We start from the raw sequence: 24,320 nt of genomic DNA on the forward strand, positions 1-24,320 counted from the left end.
TTAAGAGCGGATCACCCAGCAAATTAGTGGGGTGCTAGATATTTCTGCCATTTTCCTTTAAGCAAAATCCAAAAATTCATAGTGGCCTGTTATTTTAGCCAATGTAACTTAATTGTGATAGTGCTTTATGTATTTTTGAGCTCAAATTTAGGGTGCTGTCTCCTAAAGCTAAACTCTTTTACATTTTTGGGCAAAATTCTTAGATAATGAAGGCTCTGGCAGTGCTTCCCATCTCAACGAAGAACATGCTGGAGGAGAGCAGAGTGCTGCAGTTTATCCAGCGCTGGGCTCAAAGCCGGCCACTTAGCCAACCAGCCGAACAGGATGGCTACTCCAGTGAGAGCACCTCACGTGCCCAGACGCCCCTCAACACCCCTGATGGTCCACCAGCTAAGCTGGCTACTGAGCTGGATGGGGACACTCCCAAGCGAGCAGTCTACCGTAGGTTGAAGATCATCAGTGAGAACAGTCTAGACAGTGCCCTGTCAGATGCTAGTAAAGCTTCGGATGGGAAAGAAGAGGAGGATGAGGAAGAGGAAGAGATGGAGGATGAGCCTTCACAGGTGGAAGCCACAATTGAAACTGAGGTCAAAGTAGAAGACATTGAAGCACCTTCTGAAAGTCAAGCTGAGCTTGAGCCCGAATTAAAACAAGAGCCCTCTGAAACTGAAGAAGTCGCACATTTAACACCAGAAGCCACCGGCAGTGAGGTAGAGACACTTGAAACTCAAGAACCTGAAGAAAAACCCATCGTTAAGCCTGAAGACCAACTGGAGGATGAGAAAATCGTGGAAGAGACCAAGAGTGAGGACCAAGAGCCTTCAGAGTCCCAGACGGAGTCAGCGACAGTTGAAGATGCCCCTTCAGTCACGGACACCACATCTGCAGCAGACGTTAGTAATGATGTAACTGCTGAAGTGGAAACTCCAATGACTGAGACACAGGTGGAAAATGCATCTTCTGAACAATGCAGTTCCGAAGGGAATGGAAGTTGCAACACTGCAGAAATCACACCCACGCAACCGTCAGAAACTCTAATGGAGAGCGTATTCTCTGAATCTGCAGCTGTTGCCATAGAGAGCACACCCACAGAATCTCCATCTGCCTCTGTGGAAACCACTCCACCTGAATCTGCTGCTGTTTCTACTGAAAACGCATCACCAGAGGCTGCCGTAGCCACCGGTTCTGCTGATGCATCGGCCCTGGCTATTGTGGCTGTTCCAGCTGAAGGTGCCGCAGTGGGGACGCCCTCTCAAGATGAGGAGGAAGGTGTTTCTGATGTTGAGAGCGAGCGCAGTCAGGAGCCACAAGTTCGGGCTTCTGATATCAGTGACATGGCCGCCCGGCTGCTGGACAGTTGGAAAGACTTAAAGGCAAGGCTATCATTTATTAAAAGTGGGCCAAGTACAAGTAGTGATACTTTTTTGGTTCTCACATTACTTTTAGTAATGCTGTAATTTTCTAGTACAGTACAGTAGGGCTATCACTAACGATTATATTTAATAGCAATGAGGCAATAATAATTAGTTCAAATAAAGTTTGAGAAGCAAGTAATCACATGGTTTTATTAAAGAAAACTGTTAAAATACAGAATACATTATGCATTGTCAAATGCCTGCAGAGGGCGAAGATATCCTGGTGATTGTTTTTACACTCTACTGTGTGATCTAATCTTTGTTTAATATTGACTAAACAACATTAAATCTTAAAGTCCACTTAATCTTTAATATTTTGCAATTTCTTTATAACAGAAATGCTACAGCCGCTTTATTTTAAATAGCATTATGCTTTATTATAACAATTAGTCATGATTAATTGATTCAAAATAAGTTTGTTTGCATACTATATGTGTGTGCTGTGTATATTTATTATGTATATACAAATACACACCTATATGTATATATTTTTAAACATATTTGTTTGTGTTTTATATATATATATATATATATATATATATATATATATAAGTGGTGGGCCGTTATCTGCGTTAACGTGCTGCGTTAACATGAGACTCTTTTCGGGCGATTAAAAAAAAATATCGCCGTTAATCTATTTTCAAAGTTGGGTTGGGAGCTGGGTCTAAACTACGCAAGATATGATGACTTTCACCTTGATATTTTAGCGCGGATGACGTATACCTAGTCGAATTGCACTGTAGGGGGCAAGAATGAGTCTTCAACTTCTGTGAAATTACCACATCAAATGAGACATGCAAACATGGATGCAGTTATGAAGCCGCTTCAGGGCAGGTGCGTTGCTAGACCCTTTTTACTGGGGCAGTTATGATTAACTTTGATAATCCCGAAATAAAGACATTAAACTATATGCAACAACTGAATTGACGCTTCTAAAAGCAACGCAGTTTAATCAAAGACTATGCACGCAGATAGGCTATCCATGCCCGTGCGCGTCTGTGTATTTAACGGCTACGTGCACGTCGTGCAGCCTTTTGCGCAGAAGTACTTGGTTTGTATAGGTAATTATGTTGTAAATGCAATTGTCAAGCAGTTTGTGATGCATTTTGGAAACAGGAGATGAGCGCCTGTTCTAATGCGCCACCTGGCCCGTTCTCGAAGACTTACTTTTAGTCATTATTTGGGTAGCACACATATTCTGAATGCCTTAATTCAAATTAGCCATTTTAATCTAGATTAATTCCAAGATTTAATCTAGATTAATCTAGATTTAAAAAAATTTATATATATATATATATATATATATATATATATATATATATATATATATATATATTAGGGCTGTCAAAAATAACGCGTTAACGGCGTTAATTATTTTGTTGTTGTTAATTACGTCAAATTTTTTAACGCATTTCACGCATGCGCAGAGTGACGAATTATTTGTCAGGAAAGTGGTTGGGAAGCTAGAGGCTAGATGGAGCAAGGTGAGCCTATGGACGGATTCAAATATAAAAAGAATGATGATGGTACAGTTAACAAGTACAAGCCTGGCCGACAGCCCCTCTGCAACTGGAGTGGTTAGCTTAGGCCCGGTTCTACTGGGGTAGACGGTGCTATATACCCTCAAACGAAAGCAAACCAATTGAAGATCAGGCAAACAATCCAGCGTTGTTCATCTCCTGACTAAGTGTAGACGCGATGTAAATAAAAGATTCATTGTGTAGTTTAGAAAGCTTTATTGATTATAACGGAACGTTGTGAGATCTCTATGAACTAAGATTTGTGACGCTTTTAGTGATAATAAAGGGAGCGCGCTTTGCACTTTCCATGCCATAATCCATTCAGAATTTGTATGAAACTTTCGTTTTTCTTATGTTTTGGGAATTAAATCTGCATAGTTATGCTGGGTTCATTCTCGAAAGAGCGGTGACTGACACAGTGACAGAGTGGAGAGTGGAAGATACATAAAGCCGCTTTGCAGGTCATCGAGGCACCAGCTCGATCATTTGCATTTTTTCAGTGGAAGCAATTTAAAATTATCCGTCATTTTTGCTCACAAAGGAAAAAGTAATACACCAAAAAACGTTGCAGTGTTTTTATAAAATAAAGAAAACAAAAATGATGTGCTTTCTGTCGTCTCGTTCTTGAACAGGAGTGCTTAACAAAAATAAAGCTAAATGCATAGAAAGTTTTAAATTATTACTTAACGAAATAAAACAAATCGAAAACAAAAACGTGTTTAATATGTAATCCTTAACGATAAATTTCTCTCTCAAAGCGCGTCCAAAAATGAGATTGCAGGATCTTTGCGACATTGACTCACATTGAATACACTTTATTAATAAATAATTCAGATATGTCCTTACTCTTTCCCCGACACATTTATTATTTATTTTTGCCGGTATTTTGTGGCAAGTTTCAGCCTACAGCGTGCGATTGAACGCGGATCTCTTCCAGTTGCGCCATCCGAGCCGTTGTCGAAAGTAAAAGCGAAAGTCTCGTGTTGTTTCCACCAGCGCGACATAATTGATGGATGTCTAAAATATAAAAAATAAGGAGTAGCCTAAAACAGGCCCGATGCGGGCCCTGGCATAATATGAAAATGTGAAAATTATGTATCTGTGTCCTGTTATTTATATTTTGGTATGCATTTCAGAAAAAAAATGGTTAGGATTCAGGTGTCGTTGCAAATAGTGATTAATCATGATTAATCCACTGAAAAGTCTGATTAATCTGATTAAAAATTTTAATCATTTGACAGCCCTAATATATATATAAATATAAATACAAATTGTACACAAGTGTTTACATACAAATACATACAACACAAATGTTTAAAAATAGACATTTTTACATATAAATTTATATTAATCAAAAATCATATTTTTTCTTAATACATGTATGTGTGTGTTTATATATATATATATACATAATAAATATACACAGTACACACATAGTATGCAAACATGAACTTTTATCTTGAATCAATTAATCACGACTAATCATTTTGCAGCTTTACTTTAGCCTTGAAAAACAGTCTGATAATGGTTTTATGGATTCTTGTCCGTGTAATGTGCCACTTCCTGTATTTTGCCAGTTACTTGACATGGGCAAAATGTAGTCAAGGATTTTTCGAAAATTGAGTACTCAAATTTAATCAAGGAATCGTGACAGCCCTACAGTACACTGGACTGATTATTAGAGTTAGCGTAGACTAGATCATTTTGTATCACAAATAAACAAGCTGGTTTTTTCTCTCTCAGGAGGTTTACAGGATACCAAAGAAGAGCCAGGTTGAAAAAGAGTCAAGTGGTAGGTCAAAAACACATCATACTTCTCAGTTCGTGTTGTATGTTGTAAGCATTTTTTGTAATATCCTCTGATGCATCCTTTGTTTCAGATCGCAGTCGTGATCGAGAAGCCCTGATGACGCCTCGCACACCTTCCAGCAGTCGAGAGAGAGAACGAGAAAGAGAGAAGGAGCGTGATCGGGACCGGGACCGTGACCGGGACCGAGACTGGGACTGGGACCGTGAGCGGGATCGGGAGAGGGATGGGGAGAGATCGAGTCTTCGCAGTGCAGACAGGAAAAGAAGACGAGGCTCTACCTCCCCTCTCCCGCCTTCAGCCTATGAGAGGGGCCGCAGAAATGATGACCGGTAAGATTTAAGGCACAAGAGACATAGATAGATTTGTGTTCAAAGTCTGGTTACTGACACCTAGATCTTCCTGCATTATTTTCTGTAGTTATGAGCAGGCAAGCAGCAAGAAGAAACTCCACACCAAAGAGTCTCGTAACAAGCTGTCTACTGAGGAACGACGAAAGCTTTTTGAGCAGGAGGTGGCTCAGCGAGAGGCCCAAAAGCAACAACAACAGCAGCAGCAACAACAACAACAACAACAGCAGCAGCAATTACAGACTCTTGCGTTTAACCCACTTGCTTACACCTCCAGTCCAAACTTCATGGCGTACCCGCCTGGATACCCTATCCAGACCTACGTGGATCCCACCAATCCCAATGCAGGAAAAGTACTCCTGCCCACACCTGCTGTAGAGCCTCTTTGTGTCACTCCAGCTGCTGGTACCTTCGAACAAACACCTACTCAGCCCATCATATCAGATCTCAATCTAGCTTCACCCTCTTCCACCACCACCCAGGCCGGACCTGCCTCCAGCTTGGCACACATCCCTGCCACTCTAGAGCTTTCCTCTGGCACACAGACTCAGCAGTTTGTCCAGCCTGCTGTGCCAGCACAGGACCTGAGTGTGGCTGTCCTGTCGGTGCCTGCGCAAACAGCCAGCCCACAGGTTCAGGGTCAGCAGGGCTACGCCACTCTCTGGGACCCTAACACACAGCAAGCGGTCACAGTGCAGACACAGCCAACCCAGCAGTATCCTACCACCGCACAACCTCAGACTGCCATCTACTATCAGGGCCAGCCCTGCCAGACCATCTATAGCATTCCTACAGGCTACCCACAAACCAACACTCCTGTCATACAGGTTGGACACAATGCTTTCTTTTTAATCCTCATTCTCACTATATTCTCACATAGTGGTCAACTGATAAAAGTTCTTGAGTGCATATATCTAGAGAGAGTGTATATGTGAATAGAAAATATGATGCGATGCAGTTTCATAAAACAATAGCAAATGAAACTTTTATGTTATTTAAAAAAAAATCCAAATTGTTTTAACATATTTTGAACTATGGGCGCCATTATTTAGATGACATTTTACTCGGAGTGCTACTGGCACTTCCTATTGCTATTTTTATTGGAACACAACTTAGAAATTTAAAATACTGGTATGATGATCACAGCTACTAAAAGAGCTTACAAGTGGTGATGGATATAAGCTTAAGCTTAAGCCAAATGCTGTACAATTTATTTATTTTTTTCCCACAAGCAGTCTAAACACTCCCTGATATCGAGTGAAATCTGTGCTGAGAAACTGCTTCAGTGACTGCATTGGCATGTTTACATCCTGCCAGGATGGCCTCTTCCCATTCTTTTCTCCTCTTCTTATCGCTAAGAAATCAGTGAAGACTTGCATCGTTTCTCTTGTTCTCATTATATCAGTATTTTATTTTCCTGAGTTGTTTTTTGAGAAAAATTGTAACAAGTAGCGCCAGTAGCTTACCAAGTGCAAACATCAAAATGCCCCCCATAGTCCAAAATATCTAAAACGATCTGGATTTTTTTTCACTTTCATGGGTTTTCTACTACATATTGCAGTAAGGGACATTCATGATATTAAACCATACAAGTTTTAATACATGGGGTTCCCTTTAAAGGGGTAATGTGACATTACTAAAAATAACATTATTTTGTGTATTTGGTGTAACGTGTTTACGTGGTTCAAGGTTAAAAAAAAAAAAACCTTAATTTTCTACATACCGTACATTATTGTTGCTCCTCTCTGCCCTGCCTTTCTGAAATGCATATATTAAATACCTCAAGCATGTGATGGAAATGTTACGCCCCTTACCATATTTTAATGCAGTGTCTCGGCACGACGAGACACATTTATTACAAGACTATTATAAACGAGGCATTTTTTTTGCATACTATTTATGATGACTTGTACTGTCTTTTCGCGTTGTGCCGCGAAGACAATACTATGAAAACATAAAACCATGTCTGCATTTGTAAAAATATACTTGCAGGCTGTGAGGCAGAAGCGACTGTTCTTGCAAAGTGGGAAGGACCGCAGACTTAGCAAGAATTAAAATTAGGCCTTCTTTCTTTGCGTATACATTTAGGCGGTGTTATGCAAATCTTCCCACACAGTGACGTAGATTTGTGGGGGCATGTTTGAATGAGGCATTTTAGGAAGGTGTGGCTAAATCTTAACTTTTATAAAGAATATCTCTTTGGGTTTGAGACTTTAATCTTTGCGACTTTACAGATCTTTTATATATATATATATGCATGAACAGATTGTAACACTCCAAAGATAAAGGAAAACAGCATTATATGACCCCTTTAAGGATAAAAAGTTTTCAAAACAACTTAAAGGGATAGTTTATCCAAAAATGAAAATTTGATGTTTATCTGTTTACCCCAGGGCATCCAAGATGTAAGAGACTTTGTTTCTTCAGTAGAACACAAACAAAGATTTTTGACTCAAACCGTTGCAATCTGTCAATCATATAATGGCAGTCAATGGGACTCACGGCTTTGGGAGTCAAAAAACATACACGGACGAAACCAAATTAAACCCTGCAGCTTGTGACGATACATTGAGATCTTAAGACATGACACAATCGGTCTGTGCAAGAAACTGAACTGTATTTCTATAATTGTTTACTTCACCGCAATGTCCAACTGTCCTGAGTGCGTTCACCACAGCCGGTGCGTGATGCGTCAACATGCTCTGGCATAGATGTATGCGCAAAAACAATCTGTGGAGTGATGTATACGTGTGGCTTTTTGGACTCTCAGAGCTGTGGATCCCATTGACTGCCATTATATGACTGACAAACTGCAACAGTTTGTGTAAAAAATCTTTGTGTTCTATTGAAGAAACAAAGTCACCTACATCTTGGATGTCCTGGGGGTAAGCAGATAAACATAAAATTTTCAGTTTTGGGTGAACTATCCCTTTAATTTAGCTTTACTGACAAAAAGAAAGTGTAACACTTTTTTTAATGAGAAGAATTTTCGCAAAGATCACACATGGGACTAGTGCTTTGAAATATGAATGTAATAGCTATGACACACTAGTGTAACTGACTCTGAAGCAATATTTCTACCCAGTAGTCGCTCCTTGCATAACCTCTTCATGTACTCGGTGTGCTGGAAGATTGAACACTTCACACTTTATATTACAGCTTTAAACTTGTATTTGTTTGCGTGCAGACTTACACTGAGCCAGCTGCCAGTTACCTACATGGACAGCAGGTGTACACGGGCCATCAGCAGGGTGTGGTTGTGCAGCAGGGAGGCACTGTCACCACCATTGTCACATCTCAGACAGTTCAACAGGTATACAATGTCGTTCACCAGAAGAGGGTGCTGTTACACTCTTTCTCTATTTTGTCTTTTTTTAAGCATTCCTTCTGCTTGGTAATAATTTATAAGGAAATGTAGGGACTAGGAAAATATAAATTGAGGTTTTTTGTAGTTTTGTTGTAAATTGATTCAGTGTGATGCATGTAATGCACTGTGAGCAATATTTTAATTACTTGACTCAACCTGCTGACTAACCTCTCCTAAACTTTGATTTACCACAGGAAATGATTGTACCCAACAGCATCATGGATCTGCCGCCCCCTTCACCTCCCAAACCTAAAACCATCATCTTGCCTCCCAGCTGGAAAGTGGCGCGAGACCCAGAGGGCAGAATCTATTACTACCACATCATCACCAGGTATGAATGGTTCTTATTAAACAAGCAATCTGTATATCATTAAAACAGCCAGAAATCTCCTTTTAATCAATTAAGCTCTAACATCAGCATGGATTGATCAAATGAGTTAAAGAACACTCCACTTTATTTTGGAAATAGGCTCATTCTCCAACTCCCCCCGAGTTAATAAGTTGATTTTTACCATTTTGTAATCCATTCAGCCGTTCTCCTGTTCTGGCGATATCACTTTTAGCATAGCTTAGCATAGATCATTGAATCCTATTAGACCAGTAGCATCGCGTTCAAAAATGACCAGCGAGTTTCGATATTTGTCCTATTTAAAACTTGACTCTTCTGTAGTTATATCGTGTACTAAGACCGGTGGAAATCCAAAGCTGCGAGTTTCTAGGCTGATAAGATTAGGAACTACACTTCCATTCCGGCGTAATAGTCAAGGAAGTTTGCTGCCGTAATATGGCCGAAGCAGGCGGAGTATTATCAGAAATGAGTTCCCAGCTAGTTTAGCATTTGCACATGTGCTGCGTGGTATTACTGCTCCTGCTTCAGCCTTATTACGGCAGCAAACTTCCTTGACTATTACGCCGGAATGGAAGTGTAGTTCCTAATCTTATCAGCCTAGAAAATTGAAGCTTTGCATTTCCACCGGTCTTAGTACACGATATAACTACAGAAGAGTCAAGTTTTAATTCATTTCTTAATAATATTGAACTCCCTAAACTTAACACAGAACAAATCAGTGCACTGGACAAACCAATCATAGAAAAAGAACTTCATATCGCCCTAAATCAAATGCCGAACAATAAAGCACCAGGACCCGATGGCTTCCCAGCTGAGTTTTATAAACACTTCTGGTCCATTTTATCCCCATTATTCATCAGAGCAATAACCGAAATTAACGAAAACTCAAGATTACCAGTACACATGAACACAGCTACTATTTCACTCATCCCCAAACCTAATAAAGATCCAACCCTTCCGTCAAATTACCGTCCTATATCCCTTATCAACGTAGACATCAAAATACTCAGCACAGCTCTGGCACATAGAATTGAAAAAATTATCCCATTTATAATCCACCCAGATCAGACAGGTTTCATCAAAGGTAGGCAGGCATCCAATAACACACGCAGACTATATGATTTAATCCATTATTCATCACTACAGCAGAAAGACACCCTCATAGTCACTTTAGATGCAGAAAAAGCTTTCGACAGAGTCAACTGGAACTTTCTATTCACTACACTACAAAAATTTGGCTTTGGTGAGTCATTTATTAATTGGATTAAGATTTTATACACAACACCTTCAGCCACAGTCAACACCAATGGACTAACATCACAAAGCTTCACACTGCACAGGGGGACTAGGCAGGGGTGTCCACTCTCTCCATCTTTATTCACCATCTTCATTGAACCCTTAGCAGCAGCCATCCGCCAGAATCCACTCATCAAAGGAATTCACACACCCCAAACCCAACATAAGATTAGTTTATATGCTGATGATATCTTACTCTTTTTGCAAAACCCTCAGTCATCTCTACAAGAAATAACTAAAACCATTGATTCATGCTCTAAAATCTCAGATTATGCAATAAATTGGAATAAATCTTCAATTCTTCCACTACATCAAACTAAATGGGGTGTGGTAGCCCAGGTATCACCCATTCCTCTATGTACAGGTCACATCACTTACTTAGGCGTGAAGGTTTCCTCCAGGCTGTCAGAGCTGACTGGGCTCAATTTCACTCCTTTTTTAAAAACAGTAGAAGATTACCTTCATCGCTGGCATAATTTACCAATCTCCATCCAGGGAAGAATAGCAATAATCAAAATGACAGTACTCCCTAAAATAAACTATTTATTTTCAATGATCCCAACTCAGCCTACTCTCAACTGGTTCAAATCTCTAGACGCCATCATCAACCGATTCTACTGGAAAAATAAACCACCAAGGATAAAATTAAGCACTTTACAAAAACCCAAATCTTTAGGAGGCTTTTTACCATTACTCACTAGCAAACCAACTCCAATACATATATAAATGGACTCACCCCACTCAATCAGACATCATTTGGCTAGACATAGAACAATCACTCTGCGAAAACGTACACATATCAGACATTCCATTTCTTAATCAGTCCATTAAACATCACTCATGCTTCAAAGCCTTGACAATAGCTTCAGCTCTGACGGCCTGGTGGAAATATCATCAAATCACAAACTCCAAACTGGCTCCATCTAGCTTCACCCCACTTTGGAATAACCCTGACTTCACAAGTAACAAAAAAACACTCAATTTTCATAAATGGGCAGAAAAGGGTATCACACACATTAATCATATTTTTCAATCAAACAAATTGGTTTCATTTTCTTACCTAGTCCAGGAGTACGGTATTGGGAGCAATCAATTCTTAAAGTATTTGCAACTCAAATCAGCTGTTTTATCTAAAATCAATACCAGAACCATCAGTCTTCACCTTCCCTCCGCAGTAGCAGATTTAGTTAATATATCATCCCCCAAAAAATTACTTTCTAAATTATACAAATTGATAAACAATTCAAATAAAACCTTAAGCTTACCGATAACCAAATGGGAAGAAGATCTTTCTATTGCTCCTGATACCGACTTCTGGACTCAAATTTGTAATAATATCTATTTCATGACTAAAAATGCCAACCTTCAGCTCATACAGTATAAGACCCTTCATAGAACACACTACACTGGGGAAAGGCTGTCTAAAATGGGATTCACATCAGAAACTTGCTTGCACTGCTCACAAAATAGTCCGGACACATACATCCACGCCACATGGAACTGCCCACCCATTAAACACTTTTGGGAAGATGTCACTGAATCGCTGTCGCATCCCATTATCCCCTTCACTCTGTCTACTGGGCGATCTATCAACACTCAATCAGGAAATAACAAACAAAAGAATACTCCTAATAGCTCTAGCCATTGCCAAGAAAACTGTCTTCTTGAACTGGAAATCCCGAAACACTATTCATATAACACACTAGGCTTGGGCGGTATTACGGTAATATGGTATACCGCGGGATCTAAAAATAGCAACGGTATCAGTTTCAATACCGTTATACCGTCATAAAACAATGCACTTATATAGAAGACAAGGATAAAATATATAAAAATATAAAAATATAATTTATTTAATGCCTAAAAATGTGTAGTGATGTAGTGATGCGCGGATGGTGGTTTTATCCGCGGGTCGGGTAATAAAAAAAATGCATTCTTATTATTTGCGGTTGGATGAGATAAATCAATGATGCTAATATTAACTACATTTTCTAAAACATGAACGTGTTTTATGTACTTTTTTCATCAGGCAGACGATTTCATTTGTGTGTAGTTTTTGGTGACAGAAACGGTGACATTCCCTACAAAGTTTGAAGGGAGTTATGCCTGTGCTAATGCTATTGAGCACGGTAATGCAGTGGTCGGCTTTGCGTTTACCCACTTCTCTGATGCGCATCATTCGGTAGTGTCTTGCATTATCCAAAATCACGACAGTCCACCGCATGAATAGCGAATTCAATCGCATGTTAATAAATTGAAATATTCCCTAAAAACACCCAGTAAAGACAGCAATGTGGGGCTGCGGCGGCTTCTTTTGGAATAGCCTATATTTGACGAAAGGTGCCTAATGCGCCTGCGCCCGCTGTATCCACACTCCACAGATGCTGCCTGTTCATTCATACGCGAGAGCATGTCAGGCTAGGCACGCAGTGGTATAATAATAATTATTATTGATTATTTGAATCAGTAGATTATAACGAAAACAATACCTTAAAAATGAAAAGCAGATTTTTACCATCAGACATTTCTTAAACTGGTGAACCCCTGTAAACTTCAGTCCAAGCATGCATTCAAATAGTAAGTTCAGAGCGGCTCTAATACAGAGAAAATCCGACCGATTTCGTCAGAGATTGCGGAGAGTTGCATCCAGATGTCAGTTAACGTTAGGCTATTCTTTTCTGCGTGGATTTGGCTTAAAATCATGAGTGATAAACGTATATAAGTGTGCAGCGATGTGCAGATCAGCTGAATCAATCTGCTGTTAAAAATGAACCAACCGTTTCATCATGCAAAACTAAGAATTACAATAGGCTGAGTGTAATATGACGATCGGGTGCGGTTATCTAAATCAGAGAAAAATATAGGTGCGGGTGGATAATTTATTTGAAGCTGCGGATTGAGCCCGTTCGCGCATCTCTGCGTGGTTGTCATCACGTGACAGCGTGGAGGAGAAAGAGAGAGATGGGGAGTCGCGCACCAAGTGACCGGGCGCGCGTTTCCCAAAAGCATCGTTAGTCAACTATGGTCGCAAGTTCCGTCGTTTAGCAACATAGTTCAACGCTTCGGTGTTTCCCGACAACAGGTCAATAAAACATTCACAAACAGCGTCACAATCTATATCTTCCATTTAAACTAAATATAAATGCATTTTAATCTATGTATTTTTGTGCGTCCTCTATAAGCACCGTTTATGAGTAGTGCGTGTGCACAAATGCCTGAGGGAACCCCGGTGTATGACGTAAGAGGGAACCCGTGATGAATCAAACATCAAATAAAGCGTAATGACAGGGGGGGAAAGAAAATGAGTCATTAGGTGCCATGTTCAATATAGCTGCATTTTTGAGATCCCTAATCAGTTAAATAGCCGAAGTTATCACTCGGTTACGTCATTAACAATGGCCCTACATTGTTGAACTAATGTGGTTCAAACGACGGAGATGCGACTATGTTTGGGAAACACTCGTGAGCTAGTTCGTTTCCACAACAATGCATCGTACTATGGAGGTTAACCAGCGAGTTATGTCGTTCTACGGGAAACGCACCCCAGGATGTTTGTTAATTTTATTCTGTTTGACTGTTGTATTTGCACTTTTTTTTTTTTATAAACTGCTATTTGTTGTTAATTAAAGTTGTTAACATTGTTGTAGTGTTTGGTATTCAGTTTCTGAATGGTTTAGGCACAAGCCGACAGTTTATTGACGCTGTCTGAGCCTTACGTCATAATTTTTTTATTATTCACGGTAATACCGGATACCGGGGTAAAATAGGGAGGTATCAAAATTTGGATACCGCCCAAGCCTATAACACACTGGAAAAATTTGCTTACAGAATACATCTCCCTAGAATATTTTTCACCTCCTTACAACTATACATCAGAACCACAACATTCAACATCAGACCTCACTGAACTCTTACAAATCTGACTCACTTATCTTATGTATGCACAAATACTATATATATTTATACAAGGTATTAGTAATATAAGTGTTTTCATTATTATTATTATTATTATTATTATTATTATTATTATTATTATTATTATTATTATTATTAGTGTTGTTGTTGTTTTCATTATTTTATCACTATTTATATCAGAAACATTGAGCAGGAATAAATTGATGAGATGATGTTTTGTATGGACGGTAACGGTTTAATGAAGATTATATAATTGAATATACATAATCAAAAGTGTATAAATATAAATAAATTAAAACTGCACCCAACAAATACCACCCATGTTTTTAATGCACCGCATGTTGATTTTAATGCACCACACCCTTCTTTTAATGCACCACTTCAGCTTAAGCTTACATACGTATGATGTCTATAATGTTGCCTTGAACGGAGAGAAGGAGGAGGAGGGAAAAAAATAAAAAAATAAAAACATGCACACTGAAACAGAAGATAGGATAGGTGTGGTATGTGTTGGGTATGGTTCATTATTAAATTTCCCCTTTATATAAATATATTTATATAACTACTATTGTGATTATATAATTATTATTATTATTATTATTATTAATAGTGATATTACTGTTGCCGTCATTACAAAATATCATCACAAAATATTACCGTTACATCACAGTCTCTATTATTATTATTATTATTATTATTATTATTATTTTTACTGTTAATATTATTGATATCACTGTTACCATCATCACAACATATTATTGTCATCACCATCTTTAGTATTATTCTTGTTATCATTATTATTGATATTACTGTTACTGTCATCACAAAATATCATCGTTATCATCATCGACTATTTCAAATTATGGTTATTTCTATTATTTCTAAACATGCTAATACTACTTATAACATTACTATTATTCAGATTGTCATTTTTGCTCATTTTCATTTATTATCATTGCTGTTTTTGTTGTTGGTATTGATTTTTGTTGGTTGTTGTATGTTTTTGCACTCTAAAAAAAAAAAAAAAAAAAAGAAGAGTCAAGTTTTAAATAGGACAAATATCGAAACTTGTTGGTCATTTTTGAACGTGATGCTACTGGTCTAATAGGATTCAATGATCTATGCTAAGCTATGCTAAAAGTGATATCGCCAGAACAGGAGAACGGCTGAATGGATTTCAAAACGGTAAAAACGGTTATTAACTCGGGGGGGAGTTGGAGAATGAGCCTATTTCCAAAAAAAGTGGAGTGTTCCTTTAAGACATTGCTGCCAGACCGTATCTGCTTTGTCCTATTGTAACGGCTTCACTGTGAGTACATGATGAAATACAATTTCTCTTTCAGGCAAACACAATGGGATCCTCCCAGCTGGGATGGGACTACAGAGGAAGCCAGTGTAGAACACGAGGCTGAGATGGACCTTGGGACGCCCACATATGATGAAAATCCTTCAAAGGTATTAAAAAATTCCTTAGGCTTATGAGAACTTCATGGGATTTTCATTAACCTTAACTATGAAGTACTGTATGTACTTCTTGTATAAAACAGCTTCAACCCTGGTCCACCCAGTACTTCTTAAAGGGATAGTTCACCTAAAAATTAAAATTTGATGTTTATCTGCTTACCCCCAGGGCATCCAAGATGTAGGTGACTTTGTTTCCTCAGTAGAACACAAACAAAGATTTTTAACTCAGTTGCAGTCTGTTAGTGATTTAATGGCAGTGGATGGGCACCAAACCTTTGAAAGTAAGAGTGAAAGTAAGAGAGTCCTAAGACACGAAACGATCGGTTTTTGCAAAAAACTGAACAGTATTTATATATTTTTTTTGTTTGATATACAGCCATGTCCAACAACTGTCCCGAGCGCATGCTCAGCATCCAGCTCGTTACGTGTGTATGCCCTCTGGCGTAGTATACACAAACATCAGAAGTGATCTGTCGCATGTATACGACACTCATTGTTTACACAGTGCACAGAGATTGTGTGTATAGCGGCTATTCAAAATGGTAATTACTTGCGCTTATCCTGATTGTTCAAACCGATTTAAAGCCAAAAGATTACGGTTGCTTGCGCGAACTCATCCGGGACTGTTTACTTTTCACCGATTTCCCCTTCCTGCGTTTGCGTATACTACGCTAGAGCGCGTACACGTGTAACACGCTGGATGCTGAGCTATGTTGGACATTGCTGTCTATCAAAGGTAAAAAATTATATAAATACTGTTCAGTTTCTCACAAAAAATGATCGTTTCGTATCTTAGGACATCAATGTATCGTCACAAGCCGCTAAGTGTAATTTGGATTTGTCTGTGCATGTTTTGTTTTTTTTTACTTTCAAAGGTTTGGTGCCCAGAGTTAAAAATCTTTGTTTGTGTTCTACTGAGGAAACAAAGTCACCTACATCTCGGATGCCCTGGGGGTAAGCAGATAAACATCAAATTTTCATTTTTGGGTGAACTATCCCCTTTAAATAAAACACAGCTTCAACCCTGGTCCACCCACCCACAAAAATCAAAGCAAAAACTGGTAATTCAGAAATGCTCAGTGTTAACGACACTATCAAAGCATATTAACGTATGCCTGTCCACGGTTACACGTTAGACCAGTAACTTTGTGGGACATTTGTTACTCTTTTTTTACATGCAATTACAACGAAATTAAAGGCATAGTTGACCAAGAAATTTAAATTCTGTCATTAATTTCTCACCCTCATGTCTTTCCAAACCCATAAGACCTTTGTTCATCAGTATCTCCAGAACACAAAATAAGGTATTTTTAATGAAATCCGAGAGCTTTCTGCCCCTGCATAGACAGCAACGCAACTGACAGATTTAAGGCCCAGAAAGGTGGTAAGGACATTATTGAAATAGTGATGTCAGTGGTTCAACCGTAATTTTATTTGAAGCTACAAGAGTACTTTTTGTGTGCAAAGAAAAGAAAAATTATTCAACTTTATTCAACAGTTTCTTCTCTTCTGAGTTTTTCATGCACATTCAGTACTGGTACTCTCATTAACGCACGTCAAAGACTGACATGGAAGAGAAGAAATTGTTATAAAGTCGTTATTCTTGTTTTTTTTGCTAGGGCTGCGCGATAATATCACAGTCGATATTAGGCAAAGCTGCAATTATTCATGCGCGCATCTAGTCAGTGAAGCACGGTTCTGTGATCAGTAGTAAATCTCCATCCGAAGGCCAGAGGGCGCTCTCACACGGAAAATTCAAATACGCCCAGCAGAAGAAATCCAGGAAATCACGATCGCTGCAGCTGAATAAAAGAAAGATTTAACTGCTTTCATTGGTTCAATGTGACTAATAAACACATGACTACGACAATATATGATTTATCTGAGTTCTTATAATTGTTATTATATTATAATAAAGTATATAATAATGCAATGCTAACTGACTTAGGTCTTTATCACTGCTTAGAATACTATGAAATATGTTGCGTGCCTTATTCTGTGTAAGAAGCCGCATCATCTCACAGTAGGATTTATTTCAAACACTCGACTGACGTTATGAAGTGAGTTTGGAGTAAAAAACATGTTATTAAATGTGTTATTTTCACATGCTTTCAGATGGAGCAGCATTTACTACACAGAGCCGTAGTTCACTGAGAAGCTAATGATAATATCTGCGTGGTTAGATTTTGCGATGGAGATTTACTACTGATGCGCATGGATGTCGCATGCAATTTATTGCACAGCCCTATTCTTTGCACAGAAAAAGTATTCTCGTAACTTCATAAATTTAAGGTTGAACCACTGATGTGACATGTCACAATACTTTTTTTTTAACAAACACATTATTGTATCAGCTAAACCCAATGTCGGTCAACCTCTAATTCACGTGATCGAACAAACCCATATAATCTTAAAGTATTAAAGTAGAAAATATTAATTTTATTTTTGCAGGTTTTAAGTTTGTTTTAACTTTGCAGATGCTCTGAATAAAAGGCAAAAAGCCAAAAAAAGAAAACAAACTGTCAGTTGTAAGAAACTAAATAAAGCAGTGTTTTTTTTTTTAGGATGACAGGAGATGGGTAGGATACGTTTTTTTATTTTCTTGACAATATTGCTGTTATAGACATAATCTTGCTTACTTTTTCTATTACACAAACCAGCTGTATTTACATTAATGCCTTACTAAGACGGATATTTTGACCAAGACGTGCATTCAACCATTCTTGCACGCAGCAAAATTACTGTGAGGCACAAGTGATCTTTGGAGCTCACAAACATACACGTATAAGCGTTTGAAACAGCCGTCTTTCAGACAGTGCTGGTACAATATTAAGTATCAAATAATATTCTTTTAAGTTTTTGATTGATTAAGTATTGACTATTCTAGAGTTCACTTTGGTGCACACATGTAGGGCCTAAGACTGTCTCAGCCTCTTTGGATAATTGAAGATATTGTTCCAGCCGTCTACGATGGAATGGTTCGTAGCTGGGGCTCATCCACATAGAGAAAAGCTATTTGGAGTTGGGAAGAAAACGCTTAGACCACTTAAATTTGCCTCGGTGTTCAAAAGGCATCGGCTTTTAAGATGCATCATCTGATGCAAATATACAAGAGGTCTGACTGGGCCAATCCAAACTGAAACACAGGGCTCGAAATTAACTTTTTTACTTGGTAGCACTGGTGCTCCCAACTTCAAAAAGTTAGGAGCACCAAAAAAAATTTAGGAGCACCCAATGAATATTAAAGTGCACCACAACTGCCAATTGAGCAGATCAGCCAGCACTCATCCTGTCATTTCTTTTTAGTAATGCACCAAACTTAATTCTTCATGGCTGATTCTGATTGCTGATGCTTTACAAGCAAATGGGCTGACTTCTGAATTATGAAAAGCTTTTTTTTATATTTATTTTAAACCTTAATCAAGGGACTAGAATAAATTAAAATATGCGTAAATGAACAAGATGTTTATTTTCTCTATTATAGGTAGAGCCATTTAAATTAGAGGCAACCACTGCATTTTTAAACAATCTATGGTAGAAATAACAAAAAATAAACTACACAATTCTTTCTTAGTCCTATTAAGTACAAACAATAAATGCAGCCATAATCAAAGTAGGCTACTCTCTCAATTTCAAAGTGCAAATAGAGACCAGATTTTTCAAGCATGATACAGAGCTATACACATACACAAACTCTTATAACCCACATACTAATAACAGCCTAGATATGTTATGTAGCCTAATTTGCGCGCATTGGGGAGTCACTCACTAAACGTGATGTATCAAAATTGCCTTTGAAAGCGTTTTGCTTTCGGTTTCGTTTTGACGATCGCACGAAACTCTCTGCGGTGCTGAGTGTGCATTAACACATTAATTTAACAAAAGATTTTGAAAGTGGGGGACTACAAACGGGATTTCGAAAAGTCTGATGTGAATGTATGCCTCGTTGTACATTATATACTGAGGCGGAGGCGCCAGAATTGCATTTGACAGAATGTGCGCTGCAGCACAATACTATGATTTCTTCAAAAGCATACTGTGTGATTTTTGATTGTGGACCATTAAAATCTCTTCAATCAAGTCATATCACACACCCTTAATTGCAATGCAGTTTGTGCAAATCCGAAACGGAGGTTGAGAGAGAGAAAAAAACAACATTTGCAGCAAAAAACCGCCCGGTTTCAGCGGAGCGCAGTGTTAGTGACGGAGTGATTGACGGCTAATATCTCAAATCTGCATTAAAGTTAACCAATTAAACGTAATCTTTAAATTCTTATGTAATATTAGAGAGAGAACGGCCAGGCTGTCACTGCATCAGCTCACAGCAGTCTGTGCAGTAGTTAAACGAGCGAAAGTTTTGTAAAAAAATGAAAACAAGTCGCACCACAATTTCTGGCACTCGCACAGATGCTCCCAAATATATTTAGAGGTCGCGCAGATTAAATTTTGGGAGCATATGCGACCAAAATGGTCGCAATTTCGAGCCCTGAAACATGAAGCCAAAAGCAAGTTACAGCAAACATTGTGTTAAAGACATGTCATCTCACAGGTCATAACCATCTTAATCTGTCGTTCGCTGCCGTCCAATCACCCCCCCCCCATCACCGCGTTTCTTTCTTTCTTTCTTTCTTTCTCTGCCTCATTCTCTCTCTCAGGGTTTTTTGCTGGTGTTTTCTCTGACTCTCTTTGATGCTAATCAAACCCAGCTGTTGAAACTGCATTCATTTATGTGTGGTTTCTCGTTTGGAAGTCGAACTGTGCAGAATCCCTTTTGTCTTTTCAACAATCGCCCTTTCGCTTTAGACTTCAAAATATCTTAACTACTAAACTTTTAACAGATTTTGTTACCAAAGGGTTTTATTATCTGTTGTCAGTATGTTAGCATTTCCTCTGATGTGCACTTTTTTGGCCTTTGGGTTTCTTTCTGAGACCTTGGGATGATGAGTATTGACAGTCTTGGCATTGATTCAACCTAATGTCTCATTCATGTCATATCAGCTCCCTAAGGGGACTCTGGGATTTGCAGTATTTAATGTTGTTCATTGTAGAATTTAGACTCCCAAGTATGTTTTGGAAAAGAATGTTTAAACCAGTGGTTCTCAAACTTTTTTGGTCGCGCCCCCCTTTAAACCTTTAAAAAAATCTGGCGCCCCCCCCCCCCCCCCCCCTCCCGAAAATACCTATCCCACCTAATAAATGATTTTACTAAACATAATGAAAAATTAATGCTCTCTTAGTTTCAAAAAAAAAAAAAGCTACAGGAGAAAAACACATGCAACACTTGAAGCATTAAAAAATAGCACAGGGAGAATAACTGTTATTATTATAATTCTGTTATTTATTTATTTATATATATTTTTTGTGGGTTTCATGCTGTCCTAAGGCATAGCAAGGCTTGAAATATGAAATAACTTTTGAATAACTCTTGAAATAACTTTTTTACTTGGTAGCACTGGTGCTCCCAACTTCAAAAAGTTAGGAGCATCAAAAAAATATAGGAGCACCCAATTTATTTTTAGTAATGTGGCGATCTTGATTCTTCATGGCTGATTCTGATTGCAGATGTTTTACAAGCAAATGGACTGATTCTGTAAGCCTTTTTTATATATTTATTTTATGCCTTAAGCAAGGGACAGGAATGAATAAAAATGAGTACATGAACAAGATGTTTATTTTCTCTATTATAAGTACAGCCATTTAAATTAGAGGCAGCCACTGCATTTTTAAAGAATCTACAGTATAAAAAAACAAAAAATAAATGACACAGTTCTTTCTTAGTCGTGTAGGCAATAAATGCAGCCATAATCAACGTAGGCTGCTCTTTCAATATTCAAAGTGCAAATAGAGACCGAATTTGCCATCATGATACAGAGCTATCTACACAACTTATTATAGCCACATACTAATAACAGCCTAGATATTTTATGTAGCCTAATTCGCCCGCATTGGGGAGTCGATCTCTAAACGTGGGGTATTAAAATTGCTTTTGAATGTGCGTGCGCGTTTTACTTTTGGTTTTATTTTAACGATCGTTCGAATCAGCGGCGCTGAGCGTGCATTCTACGATACAAGAGATTACTTTTACAAAACCATTTGAAAGTGGGAGGACACAAACAGGATTTTGAAAAGCCCCAAGTGGAAATTTCGCCCCTGCGTGAGCTGAGTGTCAGTGACATCTCTGCTGGACGCAACAAAGCGACAGTTGCAAATCATTTTAACTTTGAAGCCGAGAGCAATTATACCTCGTCAAATTTTCTGCATTGAGCTTTTGAATGACCAGCACCTGAATGGGTCTGTGTGAATTCATCTATGGTTTTCTCTTCTCTTTCACACAACGATCCATCTCCCATTCTAAGTTACGTCCTTTGGCTGTTTACGTTTTTATATTTATTTTTCTGCCGATGGCCCGCGCCCCCCCTGCAATACTCGTGCGCCCCCCCACTTTGAGAACCACTGGTTTAAACAATCTCTAGATTATATACTCTTACATGAGTAATACGTCAAATAAACTGTCAGTATTCACAGTGTATAATTCCATGCATTGGGTTTTTTGTTTAACCCCTTTGCACAGTTTTCTACGAAGACCGCCGAGGCAGACACGTCCAGTGAGCTGGCCAAGAAAAGCAAAGAAGTCTTCCGCAAGGAGGTAAGCTTTAGATTCTCTTGGGTTTTTTACCAGATAATTATAGCGGTAGCTCATGTGTGTCTGGCTCGTCTAACTTTTCAATTTCTTCTGCTTATCTCTTTTCAGATGTCACAGTTTATTGTGCATTGCCTTAATCCGTACCGAAAGCCAGACTGCAAGCTGGGCCGCATCAGTAACACAGAAGACTTTAAACATCTTGCTAGAAAGGTAACGTGTGAACAAAGAATGTTCTTATATATTATTTCTTATACAACAGTTCTTTCTTGTCCTCGAATCCAGGGCTTAAAGTATTCCGGCACCGTGCCGGATCTCCGGCGTGCGGCCGTGAGGGAAAAATATATATATATATATTTTAGAGCCTGCGCATGCGGTTCAATATTTTCGAGACAATTTATTTCACCTACCAATCATATGAGAGGAACGCAGCCTTAACTAACATTACAAGCCTATCAGAAGCAGAGAAGGGCGGGTCCTTGCAACACAGTATGATTGACACCCATACGTCAATGTCACGTTAGCGTTGTCAGAGAAAAAAAAATGGAGCGCAAGTTTATGAAGCCTGGGGATGATGTCCTAGCAATAGTAAAAGGACTCAAAAATAAATGGCGCTGGGCGTGGATTGAAGAAAGTAGAGATGGCGAGCCTTTTGGCAGTTGGCGCAAGAAACTAAGAGAGCCCGGGGCTTGTTTTCTGCACGATTTGCTCGAGGAAGCTACTGTATGCCAGCAGCGGTAAGAAAGTGCTTGCTCGTCATGATTTAGGCTGTATCCGAAATCGCCCCCTATACCCTATTCACTATTCCCTACATTAGTCCACTCATTCAGTTCACTTGAAGGAGTGAATGAAAACGAGTGAGTGAATTCGGACACTAAGTGCACCGGAAGGACTGCTGCTTTTGCATAGTGTGTTTACTGTTTAATAATCATTTCAAATGGGCAGCTCCAGTAGTAAGATTAAATGATTTATCTTGAACTCTGTCACGGAAATTATGTATAAACCCTAGTTAAACAATTTAATAATCAATTCACAATGAACGTGTAACTGTTGTACGCTGTAATACGCAGTGGACGAGCGCATTGTAAAATGAACGGATGGATGATTCAGCTGCGGGCGCCATCTTCTGGTGAGACGCGGATCGTGAATTCAATCGGCACTTGACTCTCACAGTGCATAATGGCAGTGGTTCTCAATCTTTTTTGGTCGCGCCCCCCTTTAAACCTTTAAAAAAATCTGGCGCCCCCCTCCCAAAAATACCTATCCCACCTAAGACTAATAAATGATTTTACTAAGCTTAATGAAAGATTAATGCTTTCTTAGTTAAAAAAAACAAACAAAAAAAAAACAGGAGAAAAACACATGCAACACTTGAAATAAAATGGCTTAATTAAAAAAAAAATAGCACAGGGAGAATAACTGTTATTATTTTAATTCTCTATGTTATTTATTTATTTATTCATATATATTTTTTGTAGGTTTCATGCTGTCCTAAGGCAAAGCAGGGCTTGAAATTAACTTTTTTACAGTGCTACCACGTAAAAAAAGTTTGAGCACAAAAAAAATATAGGAGCACCCAATTTATTTTTAGTAATTCGTCGATCTTGATTCTTCATGGCTGATTCTGGTTGCAGATGTTTTACAAGCAAATGGGCTGATTCTGAAAGCCTTTTTTATATTTATTTTACGCCTTAAGCAAGGGACAGGAATTAATTAAAATATGAGTACATGAACAAGATATTTATTTTCTCTATTTTTAAAGAATCTACAGTATAAATAGCTAAACATAAACAACACAGTTCTTTCTTAGTTGTGTAGACAATAAATGCAGCTTTGAAGCCCTGCATTGAGCTTTTGAATGACCAGCCCCTGCCTGGGTCTGTGCTAATTCATCTATGGTTTTCTCTTCTCTTTCACACACCGATCCATCTCCCGTTCGTTACGTCCTTTGGCTGTTTACGTTTATTTTTCTGCTGATGGACCGCGCCCCCCCTGCAATACTCGTGCGTCCCCCCCCCCTGGCAATGCGTTGTGGGATTGAACGAGTGCACTCGAGAGCCCCCCCCCCCCCCCCCCAAAACATGTTCAGGCTCAGGATTTTTATTTACTTTAACCCCTGCGAATCTGATTGGCTGAGAGGAGTGTGATATTCTAGTGATATCAGTACTCCAATCGTTTTACCGTTTTTATCGCTTTC

At 38.7% G+C, this 24,320-nt stretch overlaps 1 protein-coding gene across 1 annotated transcript in view; it reads left to right on the forward strand.

Moving 5' to 3' along the window:
• setd2 (SET domain containing 2, histone lysine methyltransferase) overlaps window positions 1–24,320 on the forward strand; it is a 43,326-nt gene that overhangs the window by 11,548 nt on the left and 7,458 nt on the right. The window contains exons 12-20 of the mRNA XM_073847830.1: window positions 204–1,373; window positions 4,679–4,727; window positions 4,816–5,074; window positions 5,163–5,919; window positions 8,280–8,405; window positions 8,654–8,790; window positions 15,363–15,474; window positions 22,055–22,129; window positions 22,235–22,336. Of these exons, the coding sequence (XP_073703931.1) occupies window positions 204–1,373; window positions 4,679–4,727; window positions 4,816–5,074; window positions 5,163–5,919; window positions 8,280–8,405; window positions 8,654–8,790; window positions 15,363–15,474; window positions 22,055–22,129; window positions 22,235–22,336 (2,787 nt within the window). The remainder of the gene's footprint in view (window positions 1–203; window positions 1,374–4,678; window positions 4,728–4,815; window positions 5,075–5,162; window positions 5,920–8,279; window positions 8,406–8,653; window positions 8,791–15,362; window positions 15,475–22,054; window positions 22,130–22,234; window positions 22,337–24,320) is intronic.

The sequence above is a fragment of the Garra rufa genome, chromosome 9 (assembly GCF_049309525.1).
Source record: "Garra rufa chromosome 9, GarRuf1.0, whole genome shotgun sequence".
In the NCBI taxonomy this organism is placed as follows: Eukaryota; Metazoa; Chordata; class Actinopteri; order Cypriniformes; family Cyprinidae; genus Garra; species Garra rufa.